General features: G+C 41.4%; 1 protein-coding gene across 4 annotated transcripts in view; it reads left to right on the top strand.

Annotated features, from left to right (window-relative positions):
* The window catches only part of ZCCHC7 (zinc finger CCHC-type containing 7), a 246933-nt gene extending 240800 nt beyond the window's left edge, over window positions 1-6133 (top strand). For all 4 annotated transcript variants that reach the window (XM_069576155.1, XM_069576153.1, XM_069576154.1 and 1 more), the window contains 2 exons: window positions 3149-3266; window positions 5371-6133. In XM_069576155.1, the coding sequence (XP_069432256.1) occupies window positions 3149-3266; window positions 5371-5810 (558 nt within the window). In that variant the 3' untranslated portion in view covers window positions 5811-6133. The remainder of the gene's footprint in view (window positions 1-3148; window positions 3267-5370) is intronic.
* Window positions 6134-16327: the final 10194 nt, after the last annotated feature.

Genomic DNA, 16327 nt, shown 5'->3' with positions numbered 1-16327 from the left:
AATGATTGCTAGTTCTTTAAATTACAGATTATGTCTCCAAGTGTATGGCTGCCAGCTTGATCAAGTATCTTAGAATTACAACTTGAGTATATCATGACAGAGTTATGATAAATCAGCTAAATTCTATGCAGGTAATTAACATATTTTCTTGCTAAGAGATACAGATAGCCTCCATTTTCTTAAAGTAGAGTGCTCCTGTGAAACCTTACCTAAACCAAAGTAGCTATAAAGCAAAGAAGCAGTTACCTTATAATACATCTTTCCAATGAGTGCAAAACATAAGTGGAGATAAAACACAGATGCTCACAGACACAGTTCAAAGCTATGGTGGCTTGATGCTGAGATGCTGAGTGTAGTTTATGAAGAGGGAGCTTGATGGTGCCACTCCTGCTACTCCCAGTCAGTTCAGTTCAGTCAGTCGTGTCCAACTCTGCAACCCCATGTCCATCACCAGCTCCCAGAGCTTGCTCAAACTTATGCTTATCGAGTTGGTGATGCCATCCAACCATCTCTTCCTCTGTTGTCCCCTTCTCCTCCTGCCTTCAATCGTTCCCAGCATCAGGGTCTTTTCCAGTGAGTCAGTTCTTCACGTCAGGTAGCCAAAATATTGGAGTTTCAGCTTCAGCATCAATCCTTCCAATGAATATTCAGGGTTGATTTCCTTTAGAATTGACTTGTTTGATCTCCTTGCAGTATGAACATTGTGAAAAAGCTACTCTGGTTACTCACTGTATAATGGTTGCTGCAAAAGATGCTAAAGGCTATTTTCATTTTCACCTTTCCTTATAAAGGTGAAAATCGGCTTCATAGTTCTTTCTGTTAGTGAAAAAAAGCTTTCATAAAAGTGAATCAGGGTAAAGCGAACTTTTAAAAAGCAGGGGCTACTTGTACATTAACTTTTCTTTAGTACCTAGCTAAGAAGTACTGACAACCTAGACAGCATATTAAAAAGCAGAGATATTACTTTGCCAAAAAAGGTCCGTCTAGTCAAGGCTATGGTTTTTCCAGTAGTCATGTATGGATGTGAGAGTTGGACTATAAAGAAAGCTGAGCACCGAAGAACTGATGCTTTTGAACTGTGGTGTTGGAAAAGACTCTTGAGAGTCCCTTGGACTGCAAGGAGATCCAACCAGCCCATCCTAAAGGAAATTAGTCCTAAATATTCATTGGAAGGACTCATGTTGAAGCTGAAACTCCAATACTTTGGCCACATGATGCGAAGAACTGACTCATTTGAAAAGACCCTGATGCTGAGAAAGATTGAAAGCGGAAAGAGAAGGGGACAGCAGAGGATGAGATGGTTGGATGGCATCAACAACTGACTAGACATGAGTTTGAGTAAACTCCAGGAGTTGGTAATGGACAGGGAGGCCTGGTGTGCTGCTGTCCATGGGATCTCAAAGAGCTGGACATGACTGAGCAACTGAACTGAAGAAGTACTGAATGTTTATGGTAAATTTTAGGCAAGATCACAGAAGATAGAAGTGAAAGGTTCCAGAGACCAGCCTTTTTCAAATAAAAGACATTATTTGGTTTGAAACAAGTGGAATGGATCTTTGTCACAGATCAGGATAAACAAAGCCTACTACATGGGACATGGCTCAGGCCAAGGATGTGGATTTGGGAACTGGCAACCACCAAAAGACCAGAGTAAGGAGAGTGGGGCAAGTGAGAGGAGTAATCTTTTCATGAGTAGGGGAAGCAAAGAGGAGAAAGGTTACCTTCAAAATCATGTAGGAGCACTTTCTAGCTAGGGAAACCCACCACTACCCTCAGTTCAGTTCAGTTCAGTCGCTCAGTCATGTCCAACTCTTTGCGACCCCGTGGACTGCAGCACGCCAGGCCTCCCTGTCCATCACCAGCTCCCGGAGTTTACTTAAACTTATGTCCATTGAGTCAGTGATGCCATCCAACCATCTCATCCTCTGCTGTCCCCTTCTCCTGCCTTCAATCTTTCCCAGCATCAGGGTCTTTTCAAATGAGTCAGTTCTTGGTATCAGGTGGCCAAAATATTGGAATTTAAGCTTTAACGTCAGTCCTTCCAATGAATATTCAGGACTGATTTCCTTTAGGATGGGCTGGTTGGATCTCCTTGCAGTCCAAGGGACTCTCAAGAGTCTTTTCCAACACCACAGTTCAAAAGCATCAGTTCTTCAGCACTTAGCTTTCTTTATAGTCCAACTCTCACATCCATACACGACTACTGGAAAAACCATAGCTTTGACTAGACGTGCCTTTTTTGGCAAAATAATGTCTCTGCTTTTTAACATGCTGTCTAGGTTGGTCATAACTTTTCTTCTAAGGAGCAAGCGTCTTTTAATTTCATGGCTGCAGTCACCATCTGCAGTGATTTTGGAGCCCAAAAACATAAAGTCTGCCACTGTTTCCCCATCTATTTGCCATGAAGAGATGGGACCAGATGCCATGATCTTAGTTTTCTGAATCTTGAGGTTTAAGCCAAGTTTTTCACTCTCCTCTTCCACTTTCATCAAGAGGCTCTTTAGTTCTTCTTCTCTTTCTGCCATAAGGATGGTGTGATCTGCATATCTATGGTTATAGATATTTCTCCCGGCAATCTTGATTCCAGCTTGTGCTTCATCCAGCCCAGCATTTCTCAGCACCCTGCTCCCCACTATAAGAATCACTGCCCTTGTGAGCAGTGGTGTTGACTTAAAATAAGCTTGCAAAAACCACTTGTGTGGAGGAAAAAGAGCAAAAGTCTAAGAATTTAGCCCCACATGAGAGTGTAAATGTGATGAGAAGAAGAAAAGGAGAAGCACTTGAAGGAAGGCTGTTGGAAGAGACAGAGATGCAAAGGACTGATAAAACATAATTTCAAATGAAACAAACCCTCTAACAGAGGAACAAGGCACTGCTGGCGGAGAATGTTGGCAAGAAAAACTTTAAAAAGATTAGAATGGTTTCATAGGTAAAGAAGTAAAGGAAGAAAACCCAAGCCTGAAAGACTAGCATGTAAGCACAGTCGAGTGTTTGATCCTCCCAGTGTCCCAGCAAACCACATCCTGCAGCCATAGTGCTTATGAGTGATGCAGGGCTCATCTCTTAATTACAGTGGTCCATAATCTTACCAAATGGTTATCTGAACTGTGTGACCTTATGACATTGTAATTTCAAATACAATTTGCAGGAATGCTCAGAAAGACGAATGTTTAACCAGACCTTTCCAACATCTCCATTCATCTATTACTATGATGACAAATATGAAATCCGGGAGAGAGATCAGAGAATAAAACGAAAAGTGAAAGGTATGTTACTAGACTTTTTCCTAAATCACCTTTGCAATAGTTCCTAAATTTCTTTCTTTCTTTCTTTCTTTTTTTTTTGTGCTGTCTTTGCAAACTGCTTTGTGGGCCTTTGGTTAGCACAGAAAATGTTTTTAATAATTACTGTAGAAACTGGAACTTTCTTGATCTACAGAAGTCAAGCATCCACTTCAAAAATCCTGCTTTATAATCTGTTCACAATGAACATTTTTCTCACACTGTGATTATTTTAGAAAATGTCCAGAAAAACACTTCTGTCCATTTATGCATGCAGAATTTTTAAAGGCTCCTTTGAGATTTTTCTTTTCAACAAGTAATTATGTTTTCCCTCTAGTATTTTTCAAGCAAGGAAAAAGCTTTCTCTGCTCGGTGATTCCTGGAGCTTCCCCGAAGAAGTCATTGGCCACCATTATGAGCAGAGCTCAGATCCACAGTTACCCTCCATTTCTTATTTGCCATTGCTAACATAATGCTCTTTCTCACCAAATTGTTTTATAATTTACATCTATTCTCTCTACCTCTCTTCTTTCTTGCTATATACTTCAAGATGGTTTACAAAGTTACTTTTTTTGCCTTCAGGACTAAATAGTTCTGTATTTTTCATGTTTGCTCATACATTGTTGACCCTTGGCCTTTTCATTATTCTTTTCCTGACTGGCTCTGAGTTCAGATCCTTTCAAAATGAAGACACTAATTCTGGAGAAAAGTAAATGAATCACTTCAACTTCTGCATATTTTGCATATTTTATTTTATATAAAGTTTATCTCAACTATATGTAGAGAAATTACAGTATAAGAAGATAATGTTAGCAGCTGAATTTTAAAAGATTACAAAGAAATGCACCAAAATGTCATCTCTGAATTAAAGGGTTGTGTGTGCTTTCTCTTTTATTTTCTCTATGCTTTTTCTGTATTTCCCATCTTTGAGTTATTGACAACTCTGTGGTACAGATCCACTTTGAGGCTCGCCATAGTGGACTTTGTGTTTTATACTGAAGTCTATAAGTAATTTGGAGACGGCAGTGGCGCCCCACTCCAGTACTATTGCCTGGAAAATCCATGGATGGAGGAGCCTGGTAGGCTGCAGTCCATGGGGTCACTAAGAGTCGGACATAACTTCACTTTCACTTTTCACCTCCATGCATTGGAGAAGGAAATGGCAACCCACTCCAGTGTTCTTGCCTGGAGAATCTCAGGGATGGGGGAGCCTGGTGGGCTGCCGTCTGTGGGGTCACACAGAGTCGGACACAACTGACGCGATGCAGCAGCAGCAGCTATAAGTAATTACTTATTTTTGCTTTGTATTCTAGAATTCATTTTTGTTCCCTAAATATACTACTTCATACTCTACCTCATTTTTTTTGTTGGTGAATTCTGTAATCTTTCAAGGTTCTGTTGATGTAATTTTTCATCCCTCACTGTACCCTCACCTCCCACTTATCCCTTCAGAATCACTACATCAGATATTTGCAGTAAGAGTGCCAAGTCCTGACAAAACATAACGTCAGATCTGGCACTTAAACCTCTTGGATATACAAGTGCATGCACATGTCACATTCAGTCTCCAAGCTTGTGATCTTTACTCTGAGGAATAATCTGCTGTCCACTGTGGCATTCACCTGTAAGTACTGTGGCCAGACTTTATCTTCAGAGGATAGTTGAAATGTCATATGAAACTGTCAGAAAGCCATTTTCTACATCTTGCTTCACCTTATCATCAAGGACTCTATCACTGCAGGAACTTGAGTTGGTCAGACATGACTTTTCTTCACAAAGTTAAAATGATTGCTTCTCTCACTGATCTCTGTCTCCATTGTTTAACCTAGTTAGTTAAACTGTGTTGAACAAAATAAATATCATTGGCTATCTGGATGTTTTTTTCATGTTTGGAAATATAGAACTACAACCACAGGGTTTTTAGTGAGTGAGTTTAACCTTAGTAAGGGCTCTTTAGAATGTCATATCATTAATGCATTCAAGTATCTGGCTTTCCTCTCTGCTGAGTTTTTTACAGACCAGTGAAAGCTCTGAATATGCTATGCCAATCTAACTGCTGAATATGCAGAAATACTTTGATGTTTTCCAGAACTCCAGAAAAATGGGGATTTGCCAAGAAAGTTCAAGAGGCCTCATATGGAAGCAGCAGATAAGAGGCCCCGTGATATAAGAACAAGCCATGCCTCATGGAAAAACAACAGGTGGCCTCAAGAAAAGAAAGAAACCCAAAAAGAAACCATGAGCAGGAACATGAGAGAACGTGAGAAGCACAGAAAGGCTGCCAGGTGTCATGAAGACGATGAGGACTTCCCCAGGGGCCCCAAAGTCCACTCTACTCCTGGCACTTCCAAAACCCAGAAGCCTCACAAGCCCTTTCACCACTCGTCACATTACCTCAAGCCGAGAGAAGACAGGCTATCCAAAGAGGGCAAGCGGGGCAAGCATAAGAAAAAGGAGAGCTGCTTGGAGGAGGATAGTAATGATAATTTGTTTCTCATTAAGCAGAGGAAAAAAAAGTCTAAGCTGTGAGTCAGCTTCTGATTGGGTTTCCCAGTGTTTGTCTGTTCTTCATGTCTACAACATCCTGTCCATATTTTTATTATCTGTGATTAAATAAAACGAGATTTTTGTTTCTGTAATCTCAGCCGTATCTAGAGCTATTGAACAAACTCCTTGAAGATCTCAGTTCTATGTTCAGCAGGTTCCTAGGTAAGAAAACAGATAAACTTGGACTTCCCCTGTTGCCAGACATCATTTTTATTCACTCAGTATCCTAGGGATAGGAAAACTTAATCTTTTCACAAAAAAGTTTTTGAAATATTTTGAAAAAAATAAAAACTCATTAAATGTAATTCATCTGCAATGTATGAAAATTAAGTCCTTATAAGGAGAAATTAACACTAATATGGAAAATCCATCCCTTTTTTTAGCATTCCTTTTAATATTGGAAAGGATAATAAGTATATATCTAAATCTGGCTTTTCTTCTGAAACTGGTATCAGAATCTTACTTTGATCAGAGCATCACAGGCTGAAAATGAAGATGTCCTCCTTGAAAGCCCTGGAGAGATGGGGAATTGGATTTTAGAAGTAAGGAATCCATCCAGAATAAATGTTGAGAGATTTCCTGAACCAAGTGAAAAGAGTCATCAAAAATTTTGACATAATTGCAGTGAAATTGTTTTTTACTATTTTTATACCATACCTGAGGAATACTGTCCCTCAGATATTTAAGATGAATGTTACCCAACTTAAAAAATTGTTTTCTTCTCTTGGGTTTTTTAACTACCACAGAGTTATACAGAAGTTTTTGTATTTGTGACCTTTTGTACTTACCAGAGCCTAATGTTAGAATAAGAAAAATAAAATGTCTGAAATGTATATTTGTCTACTATATAAAAAGACAATGAGAGTTTGAGTGACAAAGGGCATACTTGGGTTGGGCAAATGACTGAAGTTATAGAATCTCTATAAACTGGGGTCAAATGCCCTTACTTCCTGAGCACTAGGTCTATGCCAGAATAAAATGAGATGGAGAAACATGTTCCTCCATGGTCTCCAACAACTGGAGTCTTAAATTTGTGGTTCCCTCTTGGGAACCATGTGTCTGATAGCATCAGCTCTCTCTTGAGGGGAAGGGAGAGTCTCTGCTCTTTAATCAGACTTAAGTCTTTAGTCCATCACCTCCCCTTTGGCTGCCTAGCTTTCAGCTAAGTGTCAGCATCCGTTACGTGTTGGTGCTTGGCTTCCTAACATCTACTGGGATTGTTTTACTTGTTTTGACCCTAAGGTAAGTGGACAGTCTTTTTAATAACCCTGCTAAAAGTGGCAGCCATAAAAAATGACTTCATAGCATGCTGAGCCTTGAACTGATTGGCATTGTTTCTCAGTAGGACTTGGGACAAGCATGGCTTATTATTGACATGATGTGACTAGCATTCCTGCATATCTGAGGACCTCTAATTTCAGGACAGAAATGGGATTGCCTTTCATACTCAGAAAACTGGAGGCAGGAAGAAAGGAAGCACTTCTCTGTTTGTTTCTGAACATTATCTTACTTTTCCTCCCCAATTTTTTTTTTTTTAACATTTTGTTCAGGCATTTAATTTGCCCTTCAGGTCCATGTTTTTAGATGAAGCTAGGAAACACAGCTGCATTTCTTCACTTTGGGGCAGTAGGGAATGGTAAGGAAAGAGCAGAAACATAAGACGAGCTTTTGCTGTATTTCCTCTTTGTTAGCCTTGTCACCTGGCTCTTATACCAAGTGTTCGGTTAAAGTCAGTAAGTCTACTAACATGCTAACTTTCCATACAAGAATAAGGAGTTTACCAATCTGACAATGAAGTAAGATTTTAAATGGATAAATGTGATTAAGAGAAAAGCAAATGTCCCGAACAGTAAGGATCCACAGTTGCTAAGATTGTGTGTGTGTGTGTGTGTGCACGCGCGCATGTGCATGCATGTGTCCACGCAGTTGCTCAGTTGTGTCCACCTCTTCATGGCCCCATGGACTTTAGCCTACCAGGCTCCTCTGTCCCTGGAATTTTCCAGGCTAGAATACTGGAGCAGCTTGCCATTTCCTACTCCAGGGGATCTTCCTGACCCAAGAGTTAAACCCTGGTCTCTTGCACTGGCAGGCAGATTCTTTACTACTGCATCACCTGGGCTTCCTAGTATATAGTTATACCATACTTTATTTAATCATTCCTCTGTTGTTGAAGTTTTTGGTTGCTTCTGATTTTCATTATTTTTTTTAATTCCTCTGTGCACGTTGTATCTTCTCCAATTATTCCATATAAAACCAAATTTATGGGTCAAAGAACATGCATATATTTCATGCAGGTTTTAGTACATGTTGGAAATTATATTCCTAGCAGTATATGAGAATGTTCATCTCCTCATTCCCACAATAACATGGAATATTTTCATTCCTTTTTCTCTTTGCCACTCTGATGGGCAAAGAAACATTATTTGTTAGTGCTGCGGTGAAAATATTGATGTGGGCTGTGTTTATTGAAGGAGAGACAGGGTTAACAGTGTATCAACAACCTGTTAATGAAAGATACAGAAGCAGCTCCTCATAGGAAACAACTGAAAATTCTCTGACAACAAAAGGTTGCATATGAAATAGTAGAGCCTTTCATTCCTTCATTGCTGTCTTGATCCCTTGATCTTACCATTTTTGGTTTTCACGGTTTAGAAGGTGCTGCTGGCATCTAGTGAGTAGAGGCCAGGAATGTTGCTAAAATGCTACAGTGCACAAGACAGTCTCCTGCAACAGAAAGTTGAGCAGCCCAAAATGTCAGTAGTGCTGAGGTTGAGAAACCCTAATTAAACCCCCAACACATTTCTCAAAAGGAATTCTCACCAGAAGGAGTCGGTGTAGATTGCCTTCCACATCTTATAAAGCTTATATTAATATTAATATTTTCATCAGACTGGTATTTGAGAGTTTGATGGGACATGTCCTGCTCATCTGAAATAAGGGCCACTAGTTTCATGGCATGAATGTCTATAGACCATGTGGACCCCTTTGAGGAAGGACAAGGCCACTGGCAACTCAGCCAGCTTAGGGGAATTACCAGCATAACCAGAAAACATGGATGCAAATTTTAGAGCACCAGGCTAGGGTGTTAGCTCTGTCAAGAGAATAGTGGTGTGAGAACAAAGGGAGTCAGCTGAGGCAGGGGGCAGTGCGGTGAGGAGGGTTGGGCTACTATCTAGCGGGACACTTGATTGGTTAAGAACATCAGTAGGTTGTAGATGCCATCACCAGGACCCTAGTCCAGCACAGGCACTTAGGGTTTGGGCTTATCAGCATGGCAGAGAAGTACCAACCTTTGGAAGACAGGCAGTGCATGCCATGCAAAGAATCACTTCACATGATGAAACCATTTCAGAGTTGCTCTATCCAGAGGAAAGTCTCTGGTGCATTTAATGTATATCTAACTTACATTCTACTACCATCCTAACAATTGTGAAATAAATGAGTTTTTCAAGTGATTTACTAGGAAGTATTTCCAATAAAACCCAGTGAGAGTGGGGAAGTGGGACAGAGAAGAGAACGTATCCAAACTGGATGCCTTATCAAGTCAGGATCCCACAGAAGGCAGCTCTTAGACTCCCAGAGGAGTGCTAGAGACAGCATGGGCCACCTCAAAGTCTCCCTGATCAGGGCTAGAGGAGTGTGTTCCTGTATCATTTTTTGTTTCATGTTAAATAAATCAGTCATTGTTTAAGAGCTGCTTCAGGAGCCTTTTTCAGTCAACTCTGGCTTTCTGTGCACCCAGGCAAAGTAGGTTTGGGCAGTGAGAAGGCAGCCCCCTGACATTGACACGGGGATATGAAAGAAGCACATCACCTGCTACAACCATGAACTCAGAAGTCCTTCCCACTAAATACTTGGCAGTCATACTGCCAAAATGTGGGTGTTTTTTTTAATGCAAAAAAAACAAACTTCATTTTGATGAACTGTATGCAATCATTTTTTTCAGACTTTTATCAGCTTATTGTATTCATATATAACAGTGTAACATGAAAGAGTCCAAAATACCAAATTTATTGCAGCATATACCATAGCCATTATCAAAAGTTCCAGGGAGTTCTACTTCCAACCAAGACTGGAGTAACAGGGACCAGATTTACCATCCATCCTGACACAGTAAAATATGTAAAGCAGTTTTCAAGACATTAAACATAGACAAAGAAGGACAGTGAACTTTTGAGAGATGACCCCTGACTACCCCAGCAGACTGCTAAAAGGGTTTTCCAATTGTGGAGGGGAACCTATGAAGGGCCTCATTAAGGAAACAGCTGGGATCCTAGAAAAGCCAAAGTGTCTAGTCTGCAGATTGGATTACCAGAAAGGAGAGAGCCAAATAGCCCAGAGATCTACCTGCAGAGGGTTCCAGCTAAGTACTGGCTGGTGCATATGTGTGAAGAAGCCGCCGGAAAGGATTAGAGGGAACTGTTTGTGGAGATCAAGGAGGGCCAAGAATAGTGTCCTCACCAGAGTGGAACACTTCATAGTTCATGCAGCGTTGACTACAATACTCAGAAGAGTGTTTGCCTTGATAATGGGGGGAAATTAGTCCTGGTCTAAACCTCTCTGGTTCTAACTAGCTTAAAACCAAGACATGAAAGAGCCAAAGTGTTTCCAAATAACCCGTTCTAAGAACAAAACTCAAGATCATTTATAGGAATACAAAAATATGCAGCACCCAATAAGGTCAGGTTGTCAATGGAATACTACCAAAAATGCAAATTAATCTATAGGAGCAGAAGATCCATGGTGGCTTGCAGGTGAGGATGGTTGGGTAGGGTAGGAAGATTAGGAAGGGGCCGGCACAAGGAGACCTGGGGATGGTGAATACCTTCATTATCTTGATTGTGGGGATGGTTTCACAGATGTGTGTGTGTGTATGTGTATAAAAAGTCTTAATTTCATTCATAATTTACTGGAAACATTTTGATGTTTTTTCACTGAGTTGGGAATATTCTGGAAAAAAGAGAGGGCAAGACCAAGGATCAATAGTCCAAGGGCCATCCTCAGAGGTTTTTTGTTTTTTAATTATTTATTTATTTGGCTGTACTGGGTCTTAGTTGCAGCACATAGGATCTTCATCGCTGCATGCAGGATCTTTAGTTGTAGCATGCAGACTCATAGTTGTGGCATGTGGGACTAGTTCCTTGACCAGGTATTGACCCCAAGCCACCTGCATTGGCAGTGTGGAGTCTTAGCCCCTGGATCACCAGGGAAGACACCATCCTCAGTTTTGTTCCCTGATTTGCCCATGGCAGGCCAAGAAGGAGACTGACCACAAAACAAGTGTCTAAATTTTGGGGTCTGGGGGAGGGCAGTAGCTGACTCTCAGGCCCAAGTGGTAGGAAATGTGTCTAAGAGGCATGCTGTGAAAATCTGCACCACCATTGGGGGACCTTGGCCCACAGGTTGGTGTCTGACTTCGTGGCCTAACATTCAAAGCTTTCCCAGTTCGTCTTCTGCCTCCTTCACCCTTCCAAACCCATTGGATAAATGACTAGTCCCTAAACAAGTCATGTTTTACCTATGCTGTTGCCTCCTTCCGGAATATCCTATTCCACTTTTATGAACACCCCAGACAACGTTAATCCTTCTCTCTTTGGTATTCCTGTTTGAGTTATTTAGTCAACAGATCTTCACCGTGAATCCTTTTGTGCCAGGTAGTAGTATTGCTTAAGGTTGACTTTACTAAGAAATCTCAAGGCTCAAAGACTTAAGCAATTAAAAAGCAAACACAAAAATGACTGTCATACATGTGAGGAGTGCAAGGACGAATATGGATCACACTGTCAAAAAGAGTCAAGGAGATGGCAGGACCTCTCTTGCCCAAGACTTCCACTGGGTCTTCATAACAGAATGCAAAATTTCCGGGATAACAATAGGAAAGAGCCCTTCAGGAAGAAGGAATCTGGAGATATGAAACAGCAAGGCTGTTTGCCCACCCTCATTTCCTGGGGCCCAAACTAGATGACATGAAGCTGTAGAATTTGTTCTTTCACAGTTCTGGAGGCCAGAAGTCTAACATCAAAAATGTCAACATAAATTTCCTTTTTAAATTTTTTTAAAATTGAAGTATAATTGATTTACAATACTATATTAGTTTCTGGCATATAACATAGTGATTCAAAATTTTTATAGATTGTACCCCATTTAAAGTTACAAAGAAAAGATTGTATGCTCAGTCGTGTCCAACTCTTTGCAGCCTTATGGTCTGTAGCCTGCCAAGCTCTGCTGTCCATGAAATTTTCCAGTCAAGAATACTGGAGTGGGTTGCCTTTCCTACTCCAGGGGGGCCTTCCTGGCCCAGGGATAGAACTCATGACTCTAGCATCTCCTGCATTGGCAGGCAGATTCTTTACCACTAGCACTACCTGGGAAGCCCACAGAAAGTTGTTATAAAGCATTGGCTGTATTCCCTGTGTTGTACAGTATATCCTTGTAACTTCTTTATTTCATGCATAGTAGTTTGCACCTCTTAATTCCTCTACCTCTATTTTGCCCCTCCGCCTTCCCTCTCCCCACTGGTAGTCCTAGTTTGTTCTCTCTATCTGTGAGTCTGCTCCTTTTTCGTTATATTCACTAGTTTGTTGTATTTTTCAGATTTCACATGTAAGTGATATCATTTGGTATTTGTCTTTCTCTGACTTATTTCACTTAGCATAGTGCACTCCAGGTTCATCCATGTTGCTGCAAATGGCAAATTTTCATTCTTTTTTAATGACTGAGTGCTGTACCACATCTTTATCCATTCACCTGTTGATGGACACCTAGGTTACTTTCAAATCTTGGCTATTGGGAGTAATGCTGCTATGAACTTCAAAATGCATGTATCTTTTTGAGTTAGCATTTTCATTTTCCTGGATATATACCCAGGAGTAGAACTGCTGGATCATGTGGTAATTCTTTTTTTTTTTTTTTTTTTAGGAACTTCCACAGTGTTTTCCATCATGGCTGCCCTAAGTTACATTCCCACCAACAGTGTACAAAGGCTCCCTTTTTTCCACATTCTTGCCAAAGTTTTTTTATTTGTAATCTTTTTAATGATAGCCATTCTGACAGGTGTGAGGTGATATCTCATTGTGGTTTTTAAATTTATATTTCTCTGATGACTAGTAATGTTGAACATCTTTTACTGTGTGTGTTAACTATCTGTAGGTCTTCTTTGGAAAACTGCCTATTGAGGTCTTCTGCCCATTTTTAAATTGGGTTGACTTTTTTATATTGCTTTGTATGAGCTGTTTATATATTTTGGATATTAACCCCTTATTGGTGATGCCACTATATAAGTGCCATGATAGTTGGTTAAACACCACACTCGTGGTCCTTTTTAGGAAAATTTGGGTATCCATCCCTTGATAATGAATGTAAGCCCTCCAGTTTCAGTGTGAGTTGTGTTCCCTCACAGCACCTTTTTGAGCATACAGTTAGCATTAAGTGCTTATAACTGGCTATTCTATGGCAGTGTCATGGAGATGGGGCTATATTTTTAGCTTTCACACAATAGTTCAATACCCAAATCCACACATAAGGAGCAGAAGTCACAAAAGAAAGTAAGAGCACAGTTCCCATAGCAAGGCAGATGGGAACCCATGAAGAACTCAGAATTCACACCCCAACCCATGCCCTGGTCAGGCGTGGCCCACACTGGACCTCCACACTGGGTCATCCAACCAACTCAATAAACACGTCTTGAGTATCTTACCTGAGCCAGGTTCTGTACTGACATCAAGGGCTACCCTACCCTTGAGGAGCTCTCATTTTCTCTAGTGGATGAGACAGATTCAAACTCCATTCAGTTCTACCACAGGTATTTATAGAATACCTACTCTGAAGTCATGGCACAGTGATGAGCCAGGTAAATAAGATCCATGCCCTCACGGGGCTCATAGCTCATAGGAAAGATAGACTCTGTGCAAGTGAGTTGAGTGCTACAAAGTGTTCCTGGTGTAGAGTAGGGGCTCAAACATATGTTGATAAAAGACTATGTCTTCTTTATCCTCTTTCAGAGAGTCCTGAGAGACGAGGACATAGGTTTCAGTAAATGAATGTACCTCACTGCTCCCTAATACCATCCTGTGCCTGAGAGTACCAAAATAGGGACAACTAAAGCTTTAGTCCACTGGACTGGGATGTTGACCTTCCAAATGGAAAGGTCCGCAGTGGTTCCTTTGGGAAGGTGGCCTAAGGCTAAAGAGTATGAATCTGGGGCCCATTGTAGGGTTTGAGGGTTACTGAGCTTGCTGGTGTTGCTCTGTCAAGCCTCAGGCAGACCAAACAGGACAAAGCCTTCTAAAATTATCAATGTGAGGTCTGTTGTTCAAATGGAAGAACAAAGAAAATTCAAGTCCACTGACATGATGCCAGAGCAGAAGTAGCCCTCATCTTTCAAAAAACAACCACACAGACACCTTATACTAAGAGAAGTAACTCAAAACTTCCCTGTTTTAGAAAGAAATTTTCCGGGGTTCAGGACTGTCCTCAGTTGTAATCCATCAGACTTGTTTTCCTGCCTTCAGAGAGCTTTCGTTTTGATTGGAGGAGAGAGAAACCCTGAAACAGACAGCAGTAACTCAAGTTGGAAAGAAGCCCAGATGTGAGACTGTGCAGGAAGGAGTCAATTCCAGGATCAATGATGGTAGGGGCCCAGGAAGACTTCACAGAGGAAATGACCTTAGGACTGGCCCTTGGAGCAGAGAGAAGACTTTGACATGTAGGATAAAAGGAAATAACGTTTCAGAAGAATTCTAGGTATAGGCAATAGCTGGTATATAGGAAAATCCAGAGCACACTTAAAAGGGTCTATTTCACTTGCCTTGACTGTGGCAGGAGGAGAAGGGGACGACCCAGGATGAGACGGCTGGATGGCATCACTGACTCGATGGACGTGAGTCTGAGTGAACTCTGGGAGTTGGTGATGGACAGGGAGGCCTGGCGTGCTGCAGTTCATGGGGTCACAAAGAGTCAGACATGACTGAGCGACTGAACTGAACTGAATGGACAATATGAAAGGGAGTAGAGGGAGGTAATTGGATCAAGTTCACTAAAGGCTCCACATTTCAGGCCAAGAAGTGTGCTCCTCTGTGTTTCATTTTCCTCATCCATAAAAATGGAAAGAATACTCTTTCTATTGTAAGAATTAAAGTATCTAATGGATGACACCCTCAGACATGGATTTAGATTAACACAGCACCACACAAGCTAGCACTTTTATAATATTAGTCCTTTCAGACGTTGCTCTTCTATGGAATTAAGTATTCTTTATCTGCCTTTACACAGAAAGGTAATGGGTGGTTGCATCAGGGTTCTCCAGAGAAATAAAACTGATTTTTTTTTTCAATGTAAGACCACACAGTTGTTGGGACCAGCAAGTATAAAATCTGTAGGGCAGGCCAGCAGGCTGGAAACTCAGGCAGGATTTCTATCTTAGAGTTTGGAAGCAGAATTCCTTCTTCTTCAGGAAACCTCAATTTTTGCCCTTAAGATCTTCAGCTAATTAGATGAGTCCTTCCCACCTTGTAGAGAGTAATCTCCTTTACTGAAAGTCCATTTGTTGTAGATGTTAATCACATCTATAGATCACCTTCCCAGCAACATGTAGACTGGTATTTGACCAAATAACTGGCTGCCCCATCGCCTAGCTAAGTGGACATACAGAATTAACCAGCTGAGTGGTCTTGTAAAACCTTAGTCCCTAGAACATGGTACTAGACCTGCCAGATGACTCCTGTACCTTGGTAATAATTTTACGTTATTTATTCCTGCTTCTTGCATAAAACTTTCTATGTACCAGGACCAAGCTGAATCTCTATGGAATATATTGTGCCAAATGCTGATCCTGCCAGATATGCAGACTTCGACTTGGTGCCAAGAAACCCTTCCTGACTGGAGTTTCCAACAGTGAGACAGACCACCTGGGATGAAGTGGGCTTGCGAGGTAAGCAACCAGAGGAGATTTAAGCATTTCCTGAGAGTGGGCCCAGGTTGTAGGAGAAAGCCCCCGTGGAGGGTCAACAGATTCTGATAACTCTAGATTCTAAAAATGTTGCTCAGAAAAGTCCCTGCTTCTTCCTCCTCTCTATACCCCTCCCCTACCCCAATGTGAGGCATCAGAGGCTGGGGCAGAACATGGAACCTCCCCTAAATGGAAACCATCTTCATATCTTTCTCACCCTTCCTCCACCAGCCCCCTCTCCCCAGTCAGCTTCGCCTGGTTGATCTTTCTGGGAGGGGAGCTTGTCAAATTCACCTCTGCCTCAGCCTCCTTTCACACCCCACCTTATCCTCCACGCCTATCCCCCATGGAGCCTTAAGGGGCCCAGGGGATCCACCTTCATCCTGGACAAGTCATGGGTCACCAACCACCTCTCCTCTGTGCCCACACCCAATTAATCATCACTTCCTGGTGATTTGCATGGCAACCCTCTTGTGCTTAGCTGCTCAGGGGAGTTTTCTGGTTTCATTGCCTCAATTAACACTGGCCTCCTGGGTCACTGTGGATTCCCCTG

Source organism: Ovis canadensis, chromosome 2 (assembly GCF_042477335.2).
Source record: "Ovis canadensis isolate MfBH-ARS-UI-01 breed Bighorn chromosome 2, ARS-UI_OviCan_v2, whole genome shotgun sequence".
NCBI classification, from domain to species: domain Eukaryota; kingdom Metazoa; phylum Chordata; class Mammalia; order Artiodactyla; family Bovidae; genus Ovis; species Ovis canadensis.
This window is presented reverse-complemented; position numbering and strand designations above follow the sequence as displayed.